A 25625-nucleotide genomic window follows, 5' to 3' on the forward strand; every position below is an offset into this window, starting at 1 on the left:
AAAAGTGAAAATAAACTGTTAGGACAACATCAAGATAAAAAGATTCTGCACAGCAAGGGAATCAATGAAATTAAGACAACTTACTGAATGGCAGAAGATTATTTGCAAATGACATATCCAATGAAGGGTTAGTATCCAAAATATATAAAGAACTTCTACAACTGAATGCCAAAAACCCAAATAATCTGTAAAAAATGAGAAGACATGAACAGATAGTTCTCCAGAGAAGACATCCAGATGGCCAAAAGACACATGAAAAGATGGGCAACATCACTCACCATCCGGAAATGCAAATCAAAACCACAATGAGATTATCACCCCATACCTGTCAGAATGGCTAAAATCAAAAACACAAGAAACAACAAGTGTTGGTGATGATGTGGAGAAAAAGGAACATTCATGCACTGTTGGTGGGAATGCAAACTGGTGTGGCCACTCTGGAAAACAGTATGGAGGTTCCTCAAAAAGTTAAAAACAGAACTACCCTAAGATTCAGTAATTGCACTACTGGGTATTTACCCAAAAAATACAAAAACACTAATTCAAAAGGATATATACACCCCTATGTTTACTGCAGCCTGATTTACAATAGCCAAACTATGGAAGCAGCACAAGCATCCATCCAATTGATGAGTTGATGAAGAAGATATGGTATAGATACACAACAGAATATTATTCAGCCATTAAAAGGAATGAAATCTTGCCATTTGCAATGATGTACATGGATCTAGAGTACAAGGCTAAGCAAAATAAGTCAGAGAAAGACAAATACCATATGATTTCACTCCTATGTGCAATTTAAGAAACAAAACAAGGGGAAAAAGAAGAGGCAAACCAAGAAACAGACTCTTGACTATAGAAAACAAACTGGTTACCAGAGGGGAGGGGTGGGGGGGAGGGTGGAAATAGGTAAAGGTAGTAAGAGTACACTTGTCATGATGAGTCCTGAGGAATATACAGAATTACTGAATCCCTGTATTATACTCCAAAAACTAATATAACACTGTATGTCGCTGGAATTAAAACTTTTAAAAAAGAAGAAATCATGCTCTAGAAAGTGTCTTCCATTTGGGAGTCACCTTTGCACATGGTGTTGGGCTTTACCTAGTGCTGTGAAATACAGAACTCACTCCGGCTAATCCATTTTCAATTAATTATATACCTTAATTTCTGATATAGAAACAAATGACAGAATGTTTACCCACTTGAAATATTTTTACCACCATTTGTCAAGGTGAAAGCCTGACCAGATGAGAAAATGTAAAAAGTCAACAAGCTGCTGGACCAGGTCAAAAGAAGTCCTCACTTAATGTCTTCACCAAATACCCTGAAGGCTCCTTCTGAATCATGTCCCCAAATTGTCCTATTTATTCCAAACTTTTCAGCCCTTTCCGTATCCATCTAGCCCTACCACCACCCACCACCTAATCCCTCTCTTATTTTTTTCCTCCTTATTCATTAGACTGCAGTTTCTCTCACCCACTGGCGAGAACCAGAACAGATTTGTACACGTGTATGCACGCATGCAGGCGTGTACGTGTGTGTGGTCTCTATGAGTTTCATACTAGCACAGCAATTCTTGATTCTGACTGATACTGAAATCTTTTAAGGAACATCTTAATTTTCAAAGCTACTGAGGCTGAGTCAGTTGGTCTGGGTTATGCCTGCGTACTGGGATTTTTATAAGTTCTCATAGGAAATTCTAATTTGCAGCCCAGGTTGAGAACCACTGTGGTAGAGCATGGGGACTTCTTCAATTCCTTTTCTTTCCCATGCTCTATTTATGCTGAATATTTTGGTTCTCTGACTGGCTGAAAAATATATTAATTTGAAAACTGTGTATCTCTGAGTTCTTCCAGTTTTGGAAATGTCCCACTGGATGAATATGGCCGCTAATTTTCATTAGATCTGTATAGTTGTCTTCAGACAAGTAATACTTACAAAGTTGGCCCATACATTCATATACTGACCCCACATCATGCCTTCCAAATACACACTGCAACCAGATTTCCGTGATCTGAAAAGGGCAGCCTGAATCCTAGATGTGCCATCTGCAGGTCTAGCCTGCATCTGGCCACCCTACCGCTGGGGGCAACCATGTCCATGGACAACTCCGTCAGAGACTGAAGAGCTTGGTCTGTGAAATGAGTCCTTTCTGACTATCAGCAGCAAGCCAGCCAATCCTTCTGATTTCTGGAGGTATTTTTTTCCCTATTTTCATTTATTGTGGGCTTCATGTTCATTTTTTTCTGAGTTTCTCCTTATATTTAATCTGGATGGTATGGATTTTCCAGTCCCGTATTCATTTGCAAGAGCTGCCATGCCCCGTACCACAGAGCGGATCGCTTCAACAGTAGGAATTTACTTTCTCAGAGTTCTAGAGGCTAGAAGTCTAAGATCAACTGTCAGCAGGGTTCATTTATTCTGAGGTGGGTCCCGTTGGCTTCTCGATGGCCATCTTCTCACTATGTGTTCATATGGTCTTCCCCCTGCATGTATCTGGGTCCTAATCTCCTTTCTTTCTATGCCAGATTGGCCTGGGACCCACTCATACAGCTTCATTTCACTTTAATGACCTCTTTAAAAGCCTTATCTCCAAACACAGTCACATTCTGAGGTACTAAGGGTTAGAACGTCAACATTTGAATGGAAGGATGGTGGTTTAACAGCATTCAGCCCAGAACAACCCATGAAATAAGAGTGTAATACCTCCTTGTCTTCCCTCAAGTGGGATCCTATTTCTGTGAAACCATAGCCATGCTATTTGTTTCTGGTTCCCTTTCTCTGGCAGGAGAGCAGAGTGTAACTTTCTGGGAATGAACAGAAAGCTCTACATAATTTGAAAATTCATGATGAATGCAGTTGGTAAAAAAGCTAACAACAACAACAACAAATATATATATATATATATAAAAGGCTGAAAGAAGTGGAAGAAATATAGGACCTATCAATTTATGCAGTGGAGAAAGGAAAAATGTAAAATAATGTAGCTGACTTCATGAAAACTGTGTTTGTTGGATAATCTAGGAGAGACCTGATTTTAGATTTTCTGCCTCATGATCTTCATAAATTTGTTCCTACTTGTCAGGATGCAGTCCCAATTTAGGGCTTGGAATATACAGTCACCATACAACAACTGTCTTAATTGGCCTGTTCTGCTAAGTTGTTTATTTGTGCAAGGAGACTGTTCCAATCCCCGCCCCCACGCCCCATCTGTGCAGAGGACTCTGATTTGAACTCATCAATTGCCTGCTGAAAAGCACTGGTGTGATGCTCAACATACAGGGCTTGTTCAATCCCTTTCTTAAGGTAATTCACCTAAGATTTCCTTCCAGAAAATTCGAGTTTCCACATCTGAAGATCCTGCGTGAGTCCATCAACATTTGCACCTGAAAACTGTGGTATAATGACAGGAACCTACCTTGAGGTTTGGGCTTAGTCAGCTTGCCACAGGGCTTGGAGATGGTGACTGTCTTCTGGCAGTCGGCATTGTGGAGGGCTCGCTTCAGACTTCCAGTTCTGGTTTTCAAGGCGGTATTCAGGTCGCATTCTCCCCAGGCCTGAAACTGGTATTTGCACTCCGCTAAAGGCAGGGTAGGACCAAACAGAAATCTTTGAGTTCCTCTAGTAGTGCCATAAAGGTAGACACACTTCTGTTTTTACCTTTTTGTAGAGTCCCATGCAGTTAAAAGAAATAATATGGAAGATCCCTATATCCTTCACCCTATTTCCCCTCAATTGTGATTATCTTGTATAACCAGAGTTCCTGAGCACAACCAGGAAATGAACAGGGATACATCCCACAGAAGTGATTCAGGTTCTGCCAATTTCACACGCACTCATTTGTGGGTATGTGTGCAAGTGCGCATTCAGTTCTGTGCGGCGGCGTCACGTCTGTAGGTATGAGCGAACACCGACAGCATTAATGTGCAAAAGAGCTCCAACACAACAGTCCTTTGGGTTAATCCTGTCATAGCCTTGGCCGAGGCACCTTCCTCCCTTCCCATCTGCTTGAGCCCTGGCCATCACTCATCTCTTTTCCATCTCTATAATTTTTGTTATTTTAAGAATGTTATATAGGGGAGCCTGGGTGGCTCAGTCATTAAGCATCTGCCTTCTGCTCAGGTCATGATCCCGGGGCCCTGGGATCGAGCCCCACATCGGGCTTCCTGCTCCACGGGAAGCCTGCTTCTCCCTCTCCCACTCCCCCTGCTTGTGTTCCCTCTCTCGCTGTCTCTTTTCTGTCAAATAAATAAATAAAATCCTAAAAAAAAATGAACGTTATATAAATGGAATCATGCATACAGTATGTAACCTCTAGAGATTAGCATTTTTTTTTTTCACTCAGCATAATTTCCTGAAGGTCCATCCACTTGGGTGTTTCAACAATCAGTTCCTCTTTATTGCTGAGTCATATTCCATGGTAGGTATGGATCACCGGTTGCTTAACCATTCACCAGATGAGGGATACCTGGGTTGTTTCCAGCTCTTGGCTGTTACAAGTAAAGCTGCTATCTGCTATTCGTGTACAAATTTTTAGAGGAACGTAAGTTTTCGTTTCTCTAGGATAAATGGCCAAGAATGAAACCACTGTATTGTATGGTAAACAGATGTTTATTCTTATTAAAAAAAAAAAAAAACCCTGCCATACTCCTTTTTAATGTGGCTGTACCATTTTACATTTCCATCAGCAAGGTATGAGTGATCTAATTTCTCTACCTCCTCTCTAGCATTTGGTATTGTCATTTTAGCCCTTCTGATAGGTATGTGGTATACAGTGACAAGTCCCCGGTTTTTATTTCCATTTCCCTAACAGAGAACAGATGTTCAACGTCTTTTCCAGTGTTTGTCACCTATATCTCATCTATTGTAAAATATTCGTCCATGTCTTTCACCCACTTTCTAACTGGATTCTTAGTTTTGAGAGTTCTTTATATATTCTAGGCATTCATTCTTTAAGACACACTTTTAAAAACTTTTTGTAGGTGGGTCTTTAGGGAACCCATATATAATTTAAGACCAAATGTATCTGAATTTCACCATGGGCTTATAGAACTTACTACCATTCATAAAAAGTACCCCAAAGATTATAGAGAATGAAAAAGATACAGTGTGTATATTCATTGTCCTTCTTTACTGGCTTATAGGTCAGAATACATTTCTGCCAAGAATAAGAACATTTGGGGCATTGCATACCACCATGGCCAAGAAAGACAAAAAGTCTGGAACGTGGAAGAAACAGGTAATCTGGGTGTTCAGTAGTGGGTTTCAAAGTTGGAAGTGTTGAAGGACTCCTTCCCAGACAGGCAGAGGACGCCAGCAGGAGAATGACAATGGTCAGCGAGAGAAAAGTCTATGAAAAGGGACTATAAGCAGCCTTGCTGGATTTGATAAGTAAATCTATTAACCAGTGTGGATGGTGGGGAAAGATCAAAAGAAAGGGGGGGACTAAAAGTCCCAGAAAGATGTCTGGAGAAGGAGGAGAATAAATAAGAGAAGGGGGAAGGAAGAAAAAAGGAATGAGAACTAGAAGAGGGAGAGAGAGGAGAGTAGATCAATGCACACTTAGGGAGGGATCAAGGGTATATTATGTCGCGAAGGGTACAACAGTGGTTCTCGATCTAGGACTAGTTTGACGCCAGGGATCATCTGGCAATATCTGAAGACATTTTTAGTTGTCACAGTTGGTGGAGATGGGGAGTGCTACTAGAAACCAGTGGAGAGAAGCCAGAGATGCTGCTAAACATCCTACAGTGCACAGAATAATATCCTACATTGCTCTCCCCAACAAAAAACTACATGGCCCCAAATGGTAGTAGCACCAAAGTTGAAAAACCCAGGGGGTAAGGCAAGATATCTGGTTATTCGCGATCTGATAAAATCAACTTATTTAAAATAAATGGTAGTCAAGCTCAAAAAGTTAATTGGTGGAAGAATGCAAGCATTATCCCAGAGTGGAAGATTAAATTAACAGGACAGTAGCGGTGGGAGTTACCTCCAAATTGCTTTTTCCAGTTGCAGGGGATCTTACATCTCTGGGTCTTCATGGTTTGCTTACACTCAGCTCCAGTCCGGGTGCCCTCCCGGGTGCCCAGGCCACAGTCCCCACTGGTGGGCACGCACACACTCCACTGCCATTCCCCACAGTCAGACTTCTTCACTTTTTTTTCTGGAAAAAAGAAAGGCACCGCAGTCAACCTCTGGGAAACCCTGATTCCTATAACAAACTTCATGCCAGGGCACCGTAATTGTGGGGTCTGTGCTTTTGACCTCTGTCTTCACCGTCCAGTGAATCGTAGCACCTTGACACATGTTAGCCAAATGACTGAGTCGGTGAATGATCAAGAGAAGGGAGAAGGAAAACTGAAGGAGACAGAACTCATATTAATTTAACTCTACGTGCTACGGACTGTATAAGGGATCTCATGACATCCCCTTTTAGAAGCAAACACTTCTGTTAAAGACGTTCAAAAACAGTGAAACATGAAAAATAAGGCAACGTTCTTTTAGAAGTAATGGTTGTCAGATTAGCATTTCATTGCAAGTCAATGTTCCTTTCTCTGTCTTGGAGATGGAATAACATAAGCTAAATGTGGTGGATCACAGACGTAAACAGACTCCCAGCTCCACAGCCTACTATTTATGACACGGGAGTGACATAGAAAAGTGGCTGTATCGCTCTGAGCTTCAGTTTCCCCCTTTGTTGATAGGAGATAAAACAAAATTTCCCTGCAGGACTCTTTTTTGAGGAAGAGACTCAACATAAGTAAAACACCTGCTTGCTCATCAGTGTTCTGTACATAGTAGCTACTAATATGATTATGTTAATAATCATCATCTATATTTTAGGACTTATGGCGGGGGGATCAGGGGGGAGGTCACTTAGGTTCCTCTAAGGAAGTAAAAAAGGAAAGGAGAGAGGGAGGGAGGGAGGGAGGAAAGAAAGAAGGAGGGAGGGAGGGAGGACAAAAATCAGGCAGTTTGGATTAGACGGACATTAATCCATGAACAGTCTTGCCTTCATAACCCTACAGCTTACCTGGCTTCTCTTTCTTCCCTGCTTCAGCAGTGTCCACAGCTGCCAAGATGAAAATGAATGCCAGGAAGGCAGCTGCAAATTTTCGACGCGGCTGCACGTACTGTTGGGACTGCATTCTAGTAATAAACAGAAACAGAAGAAAGTGGTGTCAACCTAAGTCAGAGAGGAAGGCTGGTGGAACTCTTTAATGAAGGGTGCCATTTTCCATTTCTGGAATAGATTTTCGGAAGATGTCTATCAGTGCTCTTGGGCAGAGTTCTTTTCTCTCCAACAGCCACTGAAGTAAGTGTTCTTCTGCAATTAGTCAGGTATTCACTGAACAAAAATACAACAGTTCTCCATTTAAGAACTTCACACACAATCACTTGCTACGTATGACTCAAGAATTATGGAAGCAAAAGAATTTTTATGGCATGTTTTTGAATGGACTCCTGCAGTTGATCTTGCTGGTGGGGACACACGGTAATGTCAGTAGCTATGGTCATTCTTTGCAACTCCTGACACTTCCTAGCAACAACCTTGGTGTTGTAGTCCACATGGATAATTTGAATGGACACAGTTAATGGATTATCTGTGCCAGTGTATGGTTTGCCTTTATCTTTAGATGTGTCATAATAACCAACATCTCTGACTTTGTTTCCCATGATCATGATTATTTTATCATCACTGTTCCACCAAAGAGGGAAGCACAAGACAGAAGCTGAACTGGCACACTTTGATTTATATCAAATACATGTGTATGTGTACGCTCACATAAAATCTAAAAATCTTCTCAATTCTAGGATATAAGAAAGAGATTACACTCACTCATAATTTGAAATTATCCACATTTGATATGAATCAAAAATCCCAGAATAACATTAGAAAGACTCCCCTGGAACTTGAAGTCACTCATGACAACTAACTGTCAACACGGTTACCCATGGTCATTAGCTCTGAGGATTTTTTTTTTTTTTCCAGAAGAGTGCTTCACATTCCCTTGAGTGTGAACAATAAAACCTCTCTCACACACACACACACATACACAGGATTGAGATCATTCTGTTCTATAATTTCTCTCGTTCAAAATCATCTATGAAGTGACATCCTTGTCAGTAAATTTGTCTGCCTTTCTCTGTCATGGGAGTGCCATTCTTTATTAGTTTTTTTTTTTTTTTCAATTGATGACTTTGGATTCCATGGTATAAATGAAGCCTATTTCATTTACTAATTAAAATGAATATTTTGGTCATTTGGTCCTTTCACTGATTCGTAAGTCCTAACTAGCTACTCACCAACTCCATCACTTTCTAAAATCTAATACCGGATGCTTTGTTAATCCTCCTAATGCTAAATTTTTATAACTATACCTCACTGAAACGTTCCTATTGATTCTGAGACTTTTCCTCTGCCTTTCCTTGGGCATGAATGATATGAGGAGCCGGTCTAGACTTCCTGGCTGGCAAGACTTCTTGGTGTTGACTACCCTGGTGCATTTATACTGCTATACATTATCATATATTTGAATATCATGTAAAATTAGTAGGTATAAAGTGAATCAAAGTGGAGGTCTTCTGTTGTTTTCTTCAAAGAAGTCCGAAAACCTACTCTCAGTGACTAACCGCTTTAGAGGCAGAGAGTTTTGAGGGTTTTTTTTTAAGGATTTATTGATTTATTTGAGAGAGTGAGAGCCTGCATACAAGCGTGCAAGTGGGGGGAGGGGCAGAGGAAGAGAATCTTCAAGCAGACTCCCCTCTGCTGAGCGCAGAGCCCAATGCGGGGCTCAATCTCAGGACCCATGAGATCATGACCTGAGCCAAAACCAAGAGTCAGACGCTCAACTGGCTGAGACTTCCAGGCGCCCTCATTTGAGTTTTCTTAAAGGATAAGTTAACTTTTAAATTCAAAACTTTTAATGTATTTCTTTCCAACTTAGAATTTGCCTTTGCGTTTAACAATTACCTATGAATACCTGAAGCATTTACATTGTGATTTAGAGTCCTTTGAGAATTCAGAAGTTCCCACTGAGAAAGCACAGCTCATGAGTGAACTTTCTGACCACACAATGGGCTGATCCTTGTAATGCCCTTGGAGCCCCTCTGAAGAACCTTGGCCATCTAGGCAGACACAGTTATTAATAGAAAGGTGCTGTCACGGGCTAATTTTAACCTCAGCATCTCTAGTTTTACATTGCTAAGTTCTTACTTTTATATTTATCTTCAAAAAGCTTTCTCGTACTCAAGTTAAATTCACTTATAATTTCAAGGGGAAAAAAAACCTCACCCAGGGCAGAATGTCCTAAGGATACACTTGTTTTGAGTCATGGGATTATTTTACCCATAGTGGGAGCAGACAGGAAGGAAGGAGAGAGAGGAAGTGGATGAAAGTTGGAGAGTTAGAATGGAAACGTGCCCTCTCTGCTTCTGATATTAATTCAGAACAATTCAGAGCCTGAAGAAGGGGATGAACGGTGCCTTTCAGGTTTAGATGCACTAAGGAAAAATGCACCCTAGTCCCCGTGCACAGAAAGTCGCCTGTGTACCATGTGCCATCAGCAGCGGGGTTGAGTCGGAGTCTTTCTCCTCACCTCCTTCTCCCCTTCCTCCTGCTTTGCTTGCTATCCTGCTTGAGCCTGTATTTTGATAGCTTCGATTTTTCTGGCTGGCGAAAATGAACAAAGATTATTTAAGAGAGTAAGGGGTTTTAGGAAAGGGAGGATTAAAATTAGCCCCAAATTCCAGTGTGCCCAAACAATGCCCAATTAGCACGCTGATGCCTCTGTTGCTGTAGTAAATACTTGAGTAATTAGTACTTGTGTAGCTAACAGTTCCCCGACCTGTGGTATTTGCATCGCTGATTGTTTATTTGGCCTCAGCATCAAGTAAAGGCAGAAGCTCTCTCTGTAAATAGTTTAACCCTGTCCGCTCTCCAGGGGCGTGCTAGATGAACAGAGGCAAGGACCTTGATCACGGCTCATTTTTTGCACTGAAGGAAATAAAACAGGGGAAGACGACGACTTGCTAAATCAGCCGTTCTTCTGAATCATTTCCTTATCTTCACCTCCTCTTACTGCCATTCTTCGTTTGGCTTGCCTGACAGATTGAATTTCATCGGGTTGAACAGTCAACTGGAAAACTGCCATCGATGGATGGTGGTGTCTGGAAATTCCTGTGGCGTTCATCTCAATCAACTAATAAATCTAAAGCTCAGAGATTAAAGGAAATTAAGGTTAAAGAAACCAACTGAATGGAAAATCCTCGTCCCTTCCCTGGAGAAAAAGCTGATGAGAAGGAAAAAGAGAGCTCCCCTTCCATTAGCATTTTAAAAGGCAATCAACCTCTGGGGTAAACACAAGACAAGGATGCTGGAACAGAAATTGGCCCCTTAGCGATCTGTTTGGAAGGACAAACGTGGGACCCTGAGACAGAAGGCTTGGCTCAAACTTCAGCTCCCCCACCTAATTTGGGGGATGTCCTCAGGCAAATCACAACCATTGGCACTTCTGTTCTGACATCGGCCAAGTGGGAGGGATTGTAACAACTACTTGAGAGGCTTGCTGTGAAAATGAAGATGTAGACATACAGCCAATCCAGAATATGAAGAAACGTATTATTAGTTGCTGAATAAAGTTAATTCACCCTTATACTCGTCTTACTTACTACAAGGAAATACTTCCCTTCAGTTTTTTAAATTGAGGTATATTGACATATAGCATTATATGAGTTTTAGGTGGCCAGCATACCGAGTCAATATTTGCATTACGAAACGGTAATGTTGCTTTTTACTGAGAAATTTCTAACAGGCGTCATGCTTTGAACTATCTAATATTATTCAAAAGCAAAAGACAAAACAATGAAACAGAGAAAGAGAGAGAGGGATGATTTGATTGTCAACTAAAGACTTGTTCAGCATTATCAGGGCATAAATTCATTCTGCCCTTTGACTTCTTAGGTTAAAATAAACTCAAGGCCCTTTAACCCCAGTATTTTTCTGGTTCATGGAAGTCAAGAGGTTCCATGTTGAGAATTAGGGAACATGTCAATGCAATTTAATCTGTATGAAATGGGGGGAAACAAATCTCACTTTGCAACGGTACTTTATGCCCTCTGGTTGGAAAAACCATTCCAATCCCCTCTTTCTGTTTTAAATACCTAGGCCAGGGCCCCAGCCCATCGTAGCTGCTCAGTAAACCTTTTGCTAGTGAAAAATACCACCAAAACATGATATCAAACAGAGGAATTAATATGCATGCTCAACTGATTTCTCCATCCTTTGTCTAAGCCAGGGGATATGAAATTTACTGAAGAAGTTGGGCTGGAGACCACAGCCAGAATCTAAAGCAGAGTCATACGTAATCAGTGTATATACCTAGTTACATACTCAGAGTCATCAGTGAATGATGTGTAATGTTTCTGTACCATGTATTACACATCACTAGGCCTTTCTAGGCTTTTTGTGATCTATTTGCCCAAACTCCTGGGAGTTTTTTTTTTTTTTTTTACCTTTTTTATTGTAAAACAAAACACGAGGTATAGAAAACCACACAAAGCAAACATATAACTTAGTGAATTATAAGATAAATTTCCCACTCATATCCAAAGGCTTTACCATGTTCCCCATCCCCATTATAGCCCTGTACCTCCAATACTAATAGGCAGTAATTACTTCTTTGCACTTCTTGAGGCTTTGATTTGAGTGAGCTTCCTTAGACACGTCTAATTTTAAAAACTGATGTCTTTTATTTTTTTTAAACATTTTTTTTAAGATTTTATTTATTTATTTGAGAGAGAGAGAGAATGAGAGATAGACAGCATGAGAGGGAAGAGGGTCAGAGGGAGAAGCAGACTCCCCACTGAGCAGGGAGCCCGATGCGGGACTCGATCCTGGGACTCCAGGATCATGACCTGAGCCGAAGGCAGTCGCTTAACCAACTGAGCCACCCAGGCGCCCAAAACTGATGTCTTTTAAATTGCTTTTATGACGTAGGATTATCCTTCAGCCCCCCTTTTTCTTCCCTTTTCTTGCTTTTCACTTTTTACAAGAACCAGGCCATTTAATCAGCAGTATCCCACATTCTGAATTTTGATGATTGCAAATTCACGATGAATTTCAACATTCCTTTGTTCAGCTGCAAATTGGCAGCTGGACGCAGAGGCTTAATCGGACTCAGGTGTTACCCCTTTGGTGCGACTCTAAGTGGCACTGTGCTGTTTCACCAGGAGCTGCAAAATATTTGTGTTTGGCTCTTCTGTGACGGTAACAGCAATGGGTACTCTACTCAGTGATCACTGGTGGGCTAGTATGGACTGAATATTTGCATCCCCCCAAAACTAGTATGTTGAAGCTCTACCGTTCCTCATCCAAAGGTGGGGCCTTTGGGAGGGAATTAGGATCCAATGAGGTCATGAGGATAGAGCCCTCATGAATGGGATGTGTGCCCTTATCAGAGTCCTAGGAGAGTTTCCTTCCTGTCTCTACTCTCTGTGTGAGGTTACAATGAAAAGCTGGCAGTCTGTGACCCAGAACCCAACGATCCTGGCACCCTGATCTTGGATTTGCAGCTTCCAGAGCTGTGAGAAATAATAATAAAAATAATGAAAAAAAAATCTATCCTGAGTGTTGCTTTAAACCTTGTCTTTAGGTTGTAGTTTTGTTATCTGTCAAGCTGCCCCATCTGTATTTGTGTGAGGATTCAAGAAGGTTCCAAAAATGTCCTGATACCTCCTTCCTCCCCACATTAGCACATTATTTCATTAAGCATCTTTGGGACACCTACCTTATGCCAGCCATTGAGCTACATTCTCAGGATACAACAATGACCAGTGATAAGTTTTTGGTTGTTCTCACGAAGCTTGCACTCCAATAAAGTTTATACTGTCAAATAGCCAATTATGGTTCACTATATTCTGATAAGAACTACAAAATGTCATGAAGTATAAGGGAAGGACAACTCTTCTGCATTTCTCTTTCTTGAAGGTAAACCAAAGACAGGGATTCAGTTGAGGCCAAAGATTTAATTTCCTTTAAGTTCCCCATAAAGCAAACAAAACCACTGATGGTCAGAAATTCTGTTACAGAGTATCAACTATTAATCACGTTCTAGATGATTGCAGTCATAGAATTAAATGTCTATGTTCTTTTATCACAAGTAACTTTAATTTAGAATGAGGGAGATCAGTCAGCTCATATTAGTCAGGAAGATATTCGTTTAGTTAACAAGCATTTATTTATGTGCAAGGACCTGTTTTAAGTACTTTATAAATATTGACTTATGTTAATATTAACTAATACTTGGAATATCACAAATGGTGTATCCATTTACTCAATTATTCAAAAACTCTCTGTATGTAAGAGTTGCATCCTTCATAGCGTAAGTTGGTCTAGGCAGTGGTGACAAGGAGTTGAGGAACATGGACCAGAGTATTGACCCCGTGGGGCTTACACTTAGTGGGCAAAGTCAGAAGATAACACATAAGCAAACAGGCAAGTAAATAAGATAATTTCTGACTGTGGTAAATTTTATGAATAAAATAAAAAGGTGATGTGATAAACTGAGTCGAAGAGGACTAGTTAGGTAGGGTGGTTACAGATGACTGAGAAAGAGCCAGAAGAATATGGTATCTCTTACTGATAAATATTTTGCATCAAGGCCCCTAGTTATCATTTTCACTACTCATTATTGTCTTCTGAGATGGAACAGTCTTAATAGCTTTTATAATTCTTCTGGAATTCAATAATCAGCCATCTGATCCTCTTGACTGACCTTGTTCTCCCCACTCTGCTGCAGTCTCTGGGTCCACTTATGGTTTGACCAACAATCAACCATTTCTCACTCCTGCTGACTTACTAGTAAGCAGTCCAGTCTAAACCTGAAATCTTACCAGCATATAATCTGTATGAATATCTAATCTCATATTTCAAAAAATAAAACCAACCAAATCATTGTTTTAAGACATGTTTACCTTTCCCAAGAAAAATAATGATCACTGTTTATTTAATTTAAACATGATATTCCAGAGTGTTCTTTCCTCCTGTTTTCTGACTCGGTAATATAGCAGGAAACCCATTTTGACTAAAACCATGTAGCCCTCTCACGTATGACCCTTATTAATCTTTACAGGGATGTGTAGGTGTCTTGAAAATGGGTTTCTACTTCAAATTCAACTCTAAATACACAAAAACATTCAGGGATGAGAAAGGAAAAAAAATCAGTAAACTGAAGCAAGTATTCAATGGAAATCCATTTGGTTACCCTTCATGATATGACAAGTGATGTGAAGGTATGCTTATTCAACTATTTTTTGGAGCCACATATTTTTTGGAGCCGCAGAGTTCAAAAGCGACTTGGGTTAGTTGTATTATTCCTTCGCTGCTTTCATTTGTTATAATCAAGAGTAACTGGAGATCGACTTTTAGAATTTTAGGAGATTCTAGTTTCCTCTCAATCCTTTTCGTATGCGTCTGGGGCAATCTGATACAGAGGAATAAGTTAAGGGTTTTGTAGTAAGTCAGCCCTCAGTTAGAATCCCAGCTCTGGCCAGGTAATGAAGCCCTACATTTAATTTCTCTGGAACTTATTTTCTTCAGCTGGAGGCATGCCTGTGAAGCCTGTCCCACCGTGTTCTGAGGTGAGAGAGGAGGCATGAAAAGTTAGCACTGCACTACCTGGCACATGGCAGACCCACCGTGCCTTCTGTCAGGAGGCTTTCTTAACTTCTGTTGCAGCCCCCTTTCCCCTTCATCCTTAACGGTATTGGCGTTTTGGGTGGGATTTTCCTAGAAGAGAAGGTAAACCACTGAATTTCCACTGGGCAAAAATGGCAATCCAATTCTCCTCAGAGCTGACTGTACTACCTCGTAATTCACCTTCTAGCACGAAGTGGCCTTTCTTGCTTCCTTCTGATCTATACTCCCGTAAAGCCAAGGTGTAGACAGAATATCTAGGACATTTGCAAGTCTCTCCTTTTCACAGGAATTCCTTTCACCTGTGCTCTCCCTTCTGCACCCAATGCATGTGTCTTTAGCCGGAAAGACTTCTAACTCTCTAAACTCAAAAACACTGTTTCAGTCAACTGATCCTTTGCTCCTGCCATCCCATACAACTAGAAGTTCTTTCCCACATCTCTCTACCCAGCAAACTCTTATCACCTCCCAAGGTTCGCCATAAGAGATTTCACCTTCAATGAAGCCTTTGCCAAGGCAACATTGTCCTCTTTACCTTGGGAGCTCACTGTGCCATGTCCGATCCATAGGCTCTGCTCACTCGCAAACCCCGAACGTCGGAGTGGCATATTACTGACTCTATAAACGGAAGCATACAAAACTGAAAAATATCATGAGCCCACTACACCATTATATTTAGTAACCATCACTTTGCAAGGCCCCTCTGACTTTTCTTTTGTTACCATCAGTAGCAACTGACTCCCTCTTACAATTATTCCTTTCTTAAAAAACAAAACAAAAAGATACATTCTAATTGTAATGCACAAAGCACGGAGAGAATAAAAAAACTGTAGTCACTGAGCAGTCAATGGAGTCTCCTCAGGTTCCTCACTAGCTAGTTGACTCGCTCCCACACACCAGCCAGGAAGTAAATGCTCGTCTTTGGAAAACTGCCAATGATACAAGCCATGACCCTTCTGAGGTCCTATTAGAATGACTGACATTTAGAATATCCTCTAACGCTGAAGTTCTATCAAAAGCCTTAACATCAGGGGTGCCTAGGTGGCTCAGTCAGTTTAAGCGTCCGATTCTTGCTCTCAGGGTGGTGAGTTCAAGCCCAGCATCGGGCTCCACGCTGGGCGTCGAGCCTACTTAAAAAAAAAAAAAAAAAAAAAAAGGGCCTTAACATCTAGTATAACTTTCGGTGTGCGCATGTGTGATTGAGACTGTGTTTGTGTATTTGTGTATATAATTGTGTGTGTACACAAACTGTATGCATTTTCCTCCAGGAATCCATAGACCTTTTAAGGGATAGGACACTATCTTTTCCTTATGCTCATTTATAACGTTTAGAACAGTGTTTGACACAGAGATGTCACTGATATATTTGTTAAATGAATGAAGAGAATCACATAAATAAGAGAAAAAAATAGCCCGGTGTCCAGTAGGATAACTCACGCCACTGCCCAAAATGGCACCAATTTCACACATGGATGTTCCCTCACCTGGCTTTACATTTTCCTTGGCACAAATCCATGTTGGATGTATTACGTCTTTATTTGTGTTTGCTAATTGTCTTCTCTCCCAAGACAGCAGACCTCTGGAGAAGAGCAGTAGGTTCTGGCCACTGAGATCATACTAAGGCTGGGGTGGGGAAACACACAGAAATGTAAAGACATCCCAGCGGATGTGCTGAGCACCGGGTGTTATCTAGGTGCAATAGTAACAAAAACACATTTGAATTCATGTGTTCCTTGAACAGCTCAAGACCCTTGATTTTGGAGTAGTTTATTATTCTTTAGTTAAGTCAGCTTTCTCCACCTTGCTTGTGAAATGCGGAGTATTCATTAGAGGTAGTTGACTTCTAAAGTTACAAAGACAAAGGCCCAGCTAGACAAATACACCATTGTAAATTTATCTTTCCACATTATACCTGTACTTAATAACGGTGATTTCTTCTGTCTCCTATATTTGAGAGAGATTTGTTTCCACGGGGGGGATTTAGTGTTTTTTTGTTGTTGTTTTTTAAGTATTTATTCATTTGAGAGAGAAAGAGAGAGCACGAGCAGGGAGCAGGAGGGAGGGGAGAAGCAGGCTCCCCACTGAGCAGGGAGCCCAACATGGGGCCAATCCCAGGACCCTGGGATCAGGACCTGAGCTGCTGGCAGAAGCTTCAGCGACTGAGCCACCCAGGCACCCTGGGAATTAAGTGTTTTAATTTTATTTTTCCTTACTTATATGTTCCCTTTATTTTCAGTAACTTTTCTTCAAGTCTAAAATCATCATATTGATTTATTCTCAAATGGTTTGATCATTGCCTCAGATTCCTAAAGTCTCACATAAATAGGCATTATGTCTATAATGAAAGCTATTACTAAATCAGCCCTTCATTTGGGCCTTGTCAAGCTGTCTTATTTAAATACTAAGCCTTGAAAAGAATGTGTCCCAAGCACATGCATGCATAACTTCAGGTGTACTCTGCTCACAGCACAGAACTAAATTCAACAGCGTTCCACCTTTGATTTTAACTAAGTGCATATCAATTAGATTGCTAAAGTAGGGCATTCATTTAATTTTGCATAACTCAATGCCTCAAATACAGGGAACTTTCAGGCCAAAATATTTTTATGGCGTGGTGGCACCTGCTGAAGAAGTGTGATATTTTAGGACATTTTTGTTAGATATCTATTTGCCAATTTTTTAGAGCACCTGCTAAGGGCCGGGTCTCTGATGGGCATGGGAATATGAGAAACGAACATGATATAGCCCTTCCTCAAAACAGTTCTAACTGGGAGAAAAGAGAGATAAACAAGCATGATGATTCACTGTGGTAAATAATGTGGAAAAATTATACACACAGTGCTATCTGAGGGCATAGGCCCAAGTAATAATTTTGCTTAGCAAGTTTGAATGAGGTAGACGGTTGGAGTATTTTTGTCTGTTTTTTGAAAAAAAAAATAGTTGAAGCCTTCTAAGAAAGGAGGCAAAGAAGGGAACTTCAGGCAGAAGAAACCACATAAGCAAATGTGTGAAGATGTTTGTAATATCTGCAGGGGTGAAAAGTGATTAGAATATAGAGTATATGGTAGCAGGTAGCAATGGATGGACCTCAAGAGGAGGGAGGGACAGGAAATGAGTACATCCTGGGAGCTGTGAGAGAGGAATATAAACAGAGTCACTCAGTAGTCTGGAGAAGAGAAGCAAGGGAAGATCACAGAGTGAGGAAAGGCTGCTTGTTGTACAAACATGGCTGAAACTGTAGGTCACTGCCAAGGGATCAACCGCCACACTCAACAGTCCATCCAGATACTCTTTATGTGATCATTCTTTGGCTGTGTTTTTTTGTTGTTGTTGTTGATCAATTTCTAGATGTTTTAGGGACTTCATTTTGGGAGGTTTATTACAAAGGTACTATAATTGGGAGTCAAGAATAAGATCTAAGACTCAAAAACACACACACACACACACACACACACACACACACACACACACACACACACACACACACACACACACCTCCTTCTGATTTTCTTTAGGAAAACAAAGCTGGGCTAAAGCAGTGATTTTTTAGAGCACTGGGGCTTCCACAGAGAGGCATCAAAGGCTGGTGCAAGGCGTTAAGGGCATCCTGAGCAGGTCTGCTGAAGCCTCCCACATCCCTCACATTTATCTCTGCTTTGGCTAGAGCAGCTCTTCTTTCACGACTTTCCTCACTGGTTTCCTTGTAAGTTTCGTTAGTCAAAAATAAAAAATGAATTTAATCATCACCTGTCTAGCCAATCTCATGTCTACACTGGAGGGGATATGCCAATAATACAAAACTATTTGTTTAACAAAAAGAACTGAACAGATGTCTCAAGTATGGTGATGGAAATATTAAATATATTCTGAGTATTCAAAATACCTTGCTTGTGGTATTAAGAGGAATTTATGTAATTCCTGTATGTAAAAATAGAAATTTTACAAGTGTATGTTCCAACTATTCCATACTTTACAAGAATTTGACAGGATTTTATCCTCTTATCAAAGATCAAACACACAGTCTAACAAGTATGATCATAATTATGAGGATAATATAAGAGGAAAGTCATATGGCAATAAAAATTTTGTTTTAATACTATGGAAAGAGAAGAGGCTTTGGAGTCAGCAAGATTTCCTCCACATTGACTCCGTTGTTTATTATATCAGTGATCTGGACAAAGTAGTCAATCTTTTACACTCAATATCCTCCTTTATGGAAACTTACTATGTAGGCTTACGATCTGTTTGAAGATTACAATGAGATAACGGATATGACAGGCACCTTAGGTTCTCCATCAGTGGTAGCTCCAGTGGTCCTTAGAGGAAGATAGTGGGAGTGGAAGAGAGTGTATCTTTGTGAAAGGATACCAGGAACAGCTTAATAAACAGGATGGCAATATGATCTTTTAAGGTGGTTTGGATTCTGATAAGTAAATCTGGAACAAGAGCATTCCAGTGAGAAAAACAGAATTAGCTAAAGTTTTAGGTGGGAAATCAAGAGACCAATTTCAGTAAATAGTTCAATTTACAAGCTATAGTTTACTGTAGTTTTGTAGTAAAAAGAAGAAAGTGTAGTGTAGATAAGCCAGAGTCACAGCAGGCAGAGGTCTGAAAGCCTAATTATTAGTAGTAAATATTTAGTGACCACCTATTACATGCAAGATAATAGGCTATGTTATAAGGGAGATGCAGATGTGAATTATACCTGATCTCATGAACCCTACAAGATTATTAACTCATTATAGAGACCAACGCAATAAAAGTATAGACCATATTTTGTGTGAGATACAAAAATGCTATAGCTAAAAGCAAATGTGTTTATGATAAAAGAAGAATGTCTAATGTTCTTCCAAAATCTCTTCTGAAATAGTTAAAAGGACACTTCTCAATTTGGGGCTGTAAAAATCAAAAGAAAGTCATCTGTATTGATGAACTGAGTTAATTTCTCAATAGTATTAACAAGTCATATAAACAAACGTCCCATGTTGCCTGAAAACATACTCATTCAGCCTAGCTCAGCAAAGCAAACACATGTTCTTGACCTTGATCTGAGCAGTGGTTTCATGGGCACACACATATGCAGAGATTTATTGCAGCTTTCATGTTACTTAAAAAAAAAAAAAAGAGAGCATAAAGTCTCCTTAGGTTAAATAAAAAAGCAATATCCACAAAGCAATCAAAGACAGTTCATTCCAACCTTACACAACTCTCCCAGAGAATAAGAAAAATAAAGAATATTCATTAACTGATATTATGTGGCCATATAACCTTCACGTCAAGACCAGACCAGGAAAATGAGGAAGTAAAAGAGCAGGCCCTTCTTATGAACAGAAATGAAAAAATTCCAAAACAATGTACCACCAAAATCAACCAGGAATTATCATGCTGGGTTTGTTCCCAAAAATGCAAGGTGGGTTTAACAGTCAAAAATCAAGCAACATGATGCCACATAAGAGATTTAGAAGAAAAAAAAAAGTATAAAGATCAAGATCACTACCGTGTTTTCATACTCTTCTCAGTGGGTCAGCACAGCTTTATTAACCACTGAGTTCAGATGGGATCTCTAAGACCTGTTTATTTGTCCACATGAAGTGACTCAATTAAAAACATAATGAACAAAATAGCATGCAGATTTTCATATTCACTAATATACCACTAAACGAATGAAGATTATCCAACAATACTGTGTATTTTGGGGAGGTAAAGAATAAATATCGTATGGCTGTGTGAGGCAGAGAATTCTCAGGGCAGCACTTAGCACCAACTCAGAGAAGAAGCTCTTCTACATTTGCCAAAAGTCAAACACCTAATGAAAGTGCCCCACCTGGGAAGTGAGACTTTTGAAGAGGGACCTAAATTTGTTGATCAGTCTGTCACAGACTATTAAATCCGTACCAGAAAAGGAACTGATTATTACTTTTGACTGCAAAGAATTTACGGAAAATCTTTATCCAGTAAATCTTAATTGTATCTCAAAGGCTGTACCGGGTTTCTCAACTCAAGAACCTAGTACTACACAAGAGCCTGCAAGAAGCAGGATTCTATTCACAATTCAATGGAATTACCCCAAAAAGCTACCAGGACTAACAAGTGAGTTCAGTAATATTGCAGGATACCAGATCAATATACAAATACCAATTATATAACTAAATATTTGCAAAATATGTATCTACCAAAGGAAGTTTATCTAGACTATACAAAAAACATTTACAACTCAGTAACGATAAGAAAATCCAATAAAAATATGGGCAAAAGAATTGAACACTTTCCAAAGAAGATATACAAATGGCAAATAACCACATGAAAGATGTTCAATGTTACTGGGAAAACTTCCATGTGATACTCCTACACACTCCCTCAAGTGACTTAAAGACTGACCAATAGCAAGTGTTGGAAAATGTTGAGTAACTTTAACTCTCTTAATCTTCTGGTTGCAAGCACTTTGGAAGTCATTTTGGCAGTTTCTTAAGAATTGAAACATATACCTACCATACAAACCAACGACTCTACTAATCGGGCACTCTCCCAAGAGACATGAAAACTTAGGGCTACACAAAGACTTATACACAAATATTCACAGAAGCTTACTTTATTTATAATAGCCAAATTGAAAACAACCCAAATGTCCATCAACAAGTAAACTGGTAAATAAACTGCAGCATACCCATGTTATCCTACTAAGCATAAACAAAAAATAATTGATACATGCAACATGTATGAATTTCAAAATTGTGCTGAGTAAAGGAAGTTATTCAAAAAAATAATGTGTACTGTACAATTCTATTTTCATAAAATTCTAGAAAATGCAAATTTATATAGTGACAAAAAAACAGATCATTACTTAGATATGGAATCTGGGGGCATTGGGAAGACCATGAGAAAAAGATTACAAAGAGGCATCAGGAAATTTTTGGAAGTGATGGGCATATTAATTATCCTGATTGTGATAATTTTGCAAGTATATACATAAATCAGAAGTCATCAAATGAATAGATTAAATGTGCAGTTTGTGATATATCAGTTAAATTCAATAAAACTTTAAAAACTGCACATGCCAAAGAATTGTGAAATAGGGCATAATTAAGAGAAACTGCAGTCAACAGAAATAGATTCCAAGCGGCACCTGGGGGCTCAGTTGGTTAAGCATCTGACTCTTGATTTCGACTCAGGTCATTCTCTTGGGGTCATGAGATTGGGCCCCGCATTAGGCTCTGTGCTCAGTGGGGAGTTTGCTTGGGATTCTTTCCCTCTCCCTCTCCGTCTGCCCCTCCCCCTGCTCACACTCTTTCTTTCTCTCTCTCTCAAATAAATCTTAAAAAAAAAAATAGATTCCAAGATGACATAATGTTGGAATTAACTGAGAAGAGCACTGTAGATATATTGTCAATGGTTCCATGAGTAGAAACACGATAATGAGGAATCTTAGCAGAAAAAAGAAAACTGTAAAAAAGGATCAAATGGACATTACAGAACTGAAAAAATACATATGCAATGTTTGCTGGATGGGTTAATGAAAGATTAGATACAGAAGAGAGATTCACTGAACTTGAAAATAGATCAATAGAAATGATCTGAACTCAAAACTTGAGGCATAAAAAAAAAATTAGTGCTTCAGCATCCTGAGAGGCAGCATTAAACAAACAGTCTACCATGCTCCAGGGAAGGAGCCCCAGAAGTAGAGAAGAGAAAGAATGTGGCACCACAAGTATTTGAAGAAATAATCACTGAAAGCTTCTATAGTTTGATTAAAACATCAACCCAGAGAACTAAGAAGCTCAGCAAACCCCAAGCATGATAAATATAAATATACCTCACATAGGCACTTCATATTCAATCTATTGAAAACAAAATTTAAAGAAAATGAACAAAACAAAAAAACCTTCCAAGCAACTACGGAGGGAGGTACACGATGCCGACTCGAACAACAAGGATGACTTTCTGATTTAAACACAGGAAGCAAAAGACAGTGGAAGAACATCTGACAGAAGAAAAAAAAAAATCACAAACTGTAATTATATTTCAAAACTGAGGGCAAATAAATACATTCTCAGGAAAAAAGCTGAAAGAATTAGATGCTGGCAAGTTTTCTTTATAATGAATTCTAAATGCAGTTGTTCAAATTGAAGGGAATAGTCTACATATGTATGTATTACAGATGTTAAAATGTATGTAATAAGTAATTATAGCCATATATATTACATATATGTTATAAATATCATACATTGTAAATAAATTGTAGGGTTTACAGCACATGTATAAGTAAAATGTATGACAATTAAATAAAAATGAAGGAAATGCAATTATACTGTTTTAAGGACTTCTGCATTTTACGTAAAGTGATATATCTGTTCATTTTAAATAGGAAGTTATGTGTCAAAGATACATATTTTAATTAGCCCAAAATAATCAGGAAAAGAGAAGCAAAGGAATAAAGAACAGATGGGATAAAAAGAAATAGCAAGATAGTATATTTAAACCCACACAAATAATTGCATCAAATACAAATACACTAAATATATTGACCAAAACACAGAGATTGTCAAACTAGATAAACAAGCAATACTGAACTGTATGCTCTCTACAAGAGACACATTTTAAATATATACATTTTTAAAAAGGTTGAAAGTAAAAAGATAGGAAAAGATATTCTACCAAATTAGTAATCATAAAAAGGCTGGTGTCTGTAGTCATATTAGTCAATATAGACTTGAAGAAAGAGACAATTAAAATAAGAGGGACATTTTATAATTAGAAAATATATATTAATCTATAAGACATACTACCAAATGGATTTGTACCTAACAAAATTTCAAAAAACATGAATTACTCAATTACTCAGAACTAAAGAAGGAAATAGACCAATCCAGAATCATAATCTGAGGTTTTAAAAATCTGATTAATTAATATAATTAGGAAAAAAAAATTCAGTATAAATGAATTTTACTTGATACCAAAACCTGACAAGGACATTAAGGAAACTGCAGACCAATATTCCTAATGAATATAAACATAAAAATATTTTTAAATACTAGTAAATCAAACCCATACATCAAATATTTAAAAAGCCAATAAATCATCACCAGTGGTGTTTATTCCAGGATACAAGGTTGTTTTAACAATTGAATGCTCATGTATTTCACTGCATTAACAGGAGGCCAGAATAATGGAGAAAAATCATAGGATCATTTCAACAGATGCCATGAAAGAACTGAATCAAGTCCAACACTATTTCTATGTGTAAAATTACGATGCACTAAAGTTTAAAAACTGCTGTAATCATTTTTTTATGGGCATAAAACAGTTACCTAAGTATGTTCAGAGATTTTAAGAAAAACTTCCAAAGAAGATTAATTTTGAGTTTAGTCCCAAATCACAGATGAGGTGAGGGAAGGAAGAACACTCAGGCACAGGCCAGCAGATCTGAGTAAGTGTGATATATTCCAGGAATCAACTATTAGTTAAAGACCGCTCGAGCGTCAGAGAGAAAAGCTTGGAAAAAGAAAAGGAACTGAGAGAAGCCACATTTCTGGGTGTTTCTTCCTTGTGTATAAGGGTCCCGTGAGGACGGCAGTGATGTTTTACCTTGGGACATGTGGAGCTCCGAGGAACCCTCAATCAGCTGTGGTTTCTGAGAGGGCATCCCGTGAGCCATCAGCACAGTGACTGAAGGACACAGGACTGGAGTCAGGGAGGCTGAGAGAAGGCCATCTGACCGAGTCCAGGTGAGGCATGACAAAGGCTTAAAACTGTGACATTGGAAAAGGAGTGAAGGGAGAAAGAAAAGGTACTGAAGAGCTAATACTGACTGGATTTATCAAATTAACTAATCTCCTATGGATGAAGAAATCTCGGCCATCTCCCCAATTCTGATCTTCAATCCAGAGACAGGTGCCAACACACAGAATAGGGGCTCATAGACCCCTTCCTAAGGAATACGGACTATGACCTATTCTAAGGACAGTAGTCTAAGCCTCTGACATGGATTAAATGTGACTGAATTCTCAGCAAATACAATTTAGTTTCTTTTACTATCATCTTGACTTTTCAGATCAGTCATTAAGGCTTAAAGACGTTAAGCGACTAAGGTTAAGAAGAGGTAGGAAAGACCTGTTTGGACATGTTCAGTTTGAAGTGACGGGAGGACATCTGAATTGAAATCGATAGGGGTAATTGATCAGGAAGAGAGCTCTGGTCTGATCAAAATGAAAGTGGAATCAACACAGGCTACTTGAATGAGTGGGAAGCCTTGGGGCTGCGCAGAGACCAGAGAAGAAGACGACACAGAGTAAGAACTGAAGAGGTACTCAAAACGTGAAAACAATTCTAGATTTTATGTAAGTCGGGATAGCAGCAGAAAGGTAAGAGTAACGGGAGTAAGCAAAGGGAGCTGAATCACAGAAACCAAGCAAAGAGGAAGTTTTCAAAAAGTAAAAAATGATGAGCAAAGTCAAAGTCTACAGAGAGGTGGAATTAGCAGTAAGAGGTCACTAGCAATGTCACAGAGATACATTTCAGTTTAACTGTGAAGTTAAAAAAGCAAATAGCTAACTCAGAAACAATCATTAAGTTAAGATAACATTAGTTGAGAGACCGTTTCTGGGCCAGGGAATATCCTGTGTGACTTTGCCAAGTTATTATGTTAGAAGAGCCTAATAAATATTCACTGCGACATAATGAAAGGCTTTGAGAACCGATAACAATATAATGGAAAAGGCTGTCCAAGAGTCAAGGGACCAAATGCCTGCTAAAGGAGCTGGTGTGACTCAAAAGGATGGCGAAGACAATGACTCCTGTTAGAAAGAGAATCTGATGAGACCCTGTCAGGTAAATTTGATTAGAGAGAGGATGCTTTTACTCATAAAAGAATAAGAGAAATAAGAGATCATCCCACTGCTTTTGGTTGTGATTCGAGGAGTCCTAGCAC

At 39.2% G+C, this 25625-nt stretch overlaps 1 protein-coding gene across 2 annotated transcripts in view; it reads right to left on the bottom strand.

Annotated features, from left to right (window-relative positions):
• PTN (pleiotrophin) overlaps positions 1-25625 on the bottom strand; it is a 96834-nt gene that overhangs the window by 15094 nt on the left and 56115 nt on the right. For both annotated transcript variants that reach the window (XM_028106364.2, XM_028106363.2), the window contains exons 2-4: positions 7040-7155; positions 5996-6169; positions 3422-3583 (exon numbers count right to left, since the gene is read on the bottom strand). In XM_028106364.2, the coding sequence (XP_027962165.1) occupies positions 3422-3583; positions 5996-6169; positions 7040-7154 (451 nt within the window). In that variant the 5' untranslated portion in view covers position 7155. The remainder of the gene's footprint in view (positions 1-3421; positions 3584-5995; positions 6170-7039; positions 7156-25625) is intronic.

The sequence above is a fragment of the Eumetopias jubatus genome, unplaced genomic scaffold (genome assembly GCF_037043125.1).
Source record: "Eumetopias jubatus isolate StellerSeaLion01/CBP00866 unplaced genomic scaffold, mEumJub1_p1.0 scaffold_14, whole genome shotgun sequence".
Taxonomy (NCBI): domain Eukaryota; kingdom Metazoa; phylum Chordata; class Mammalia; order Carnivora; family Otariidae; genus Eumetopias; species Eumetopias jubatus.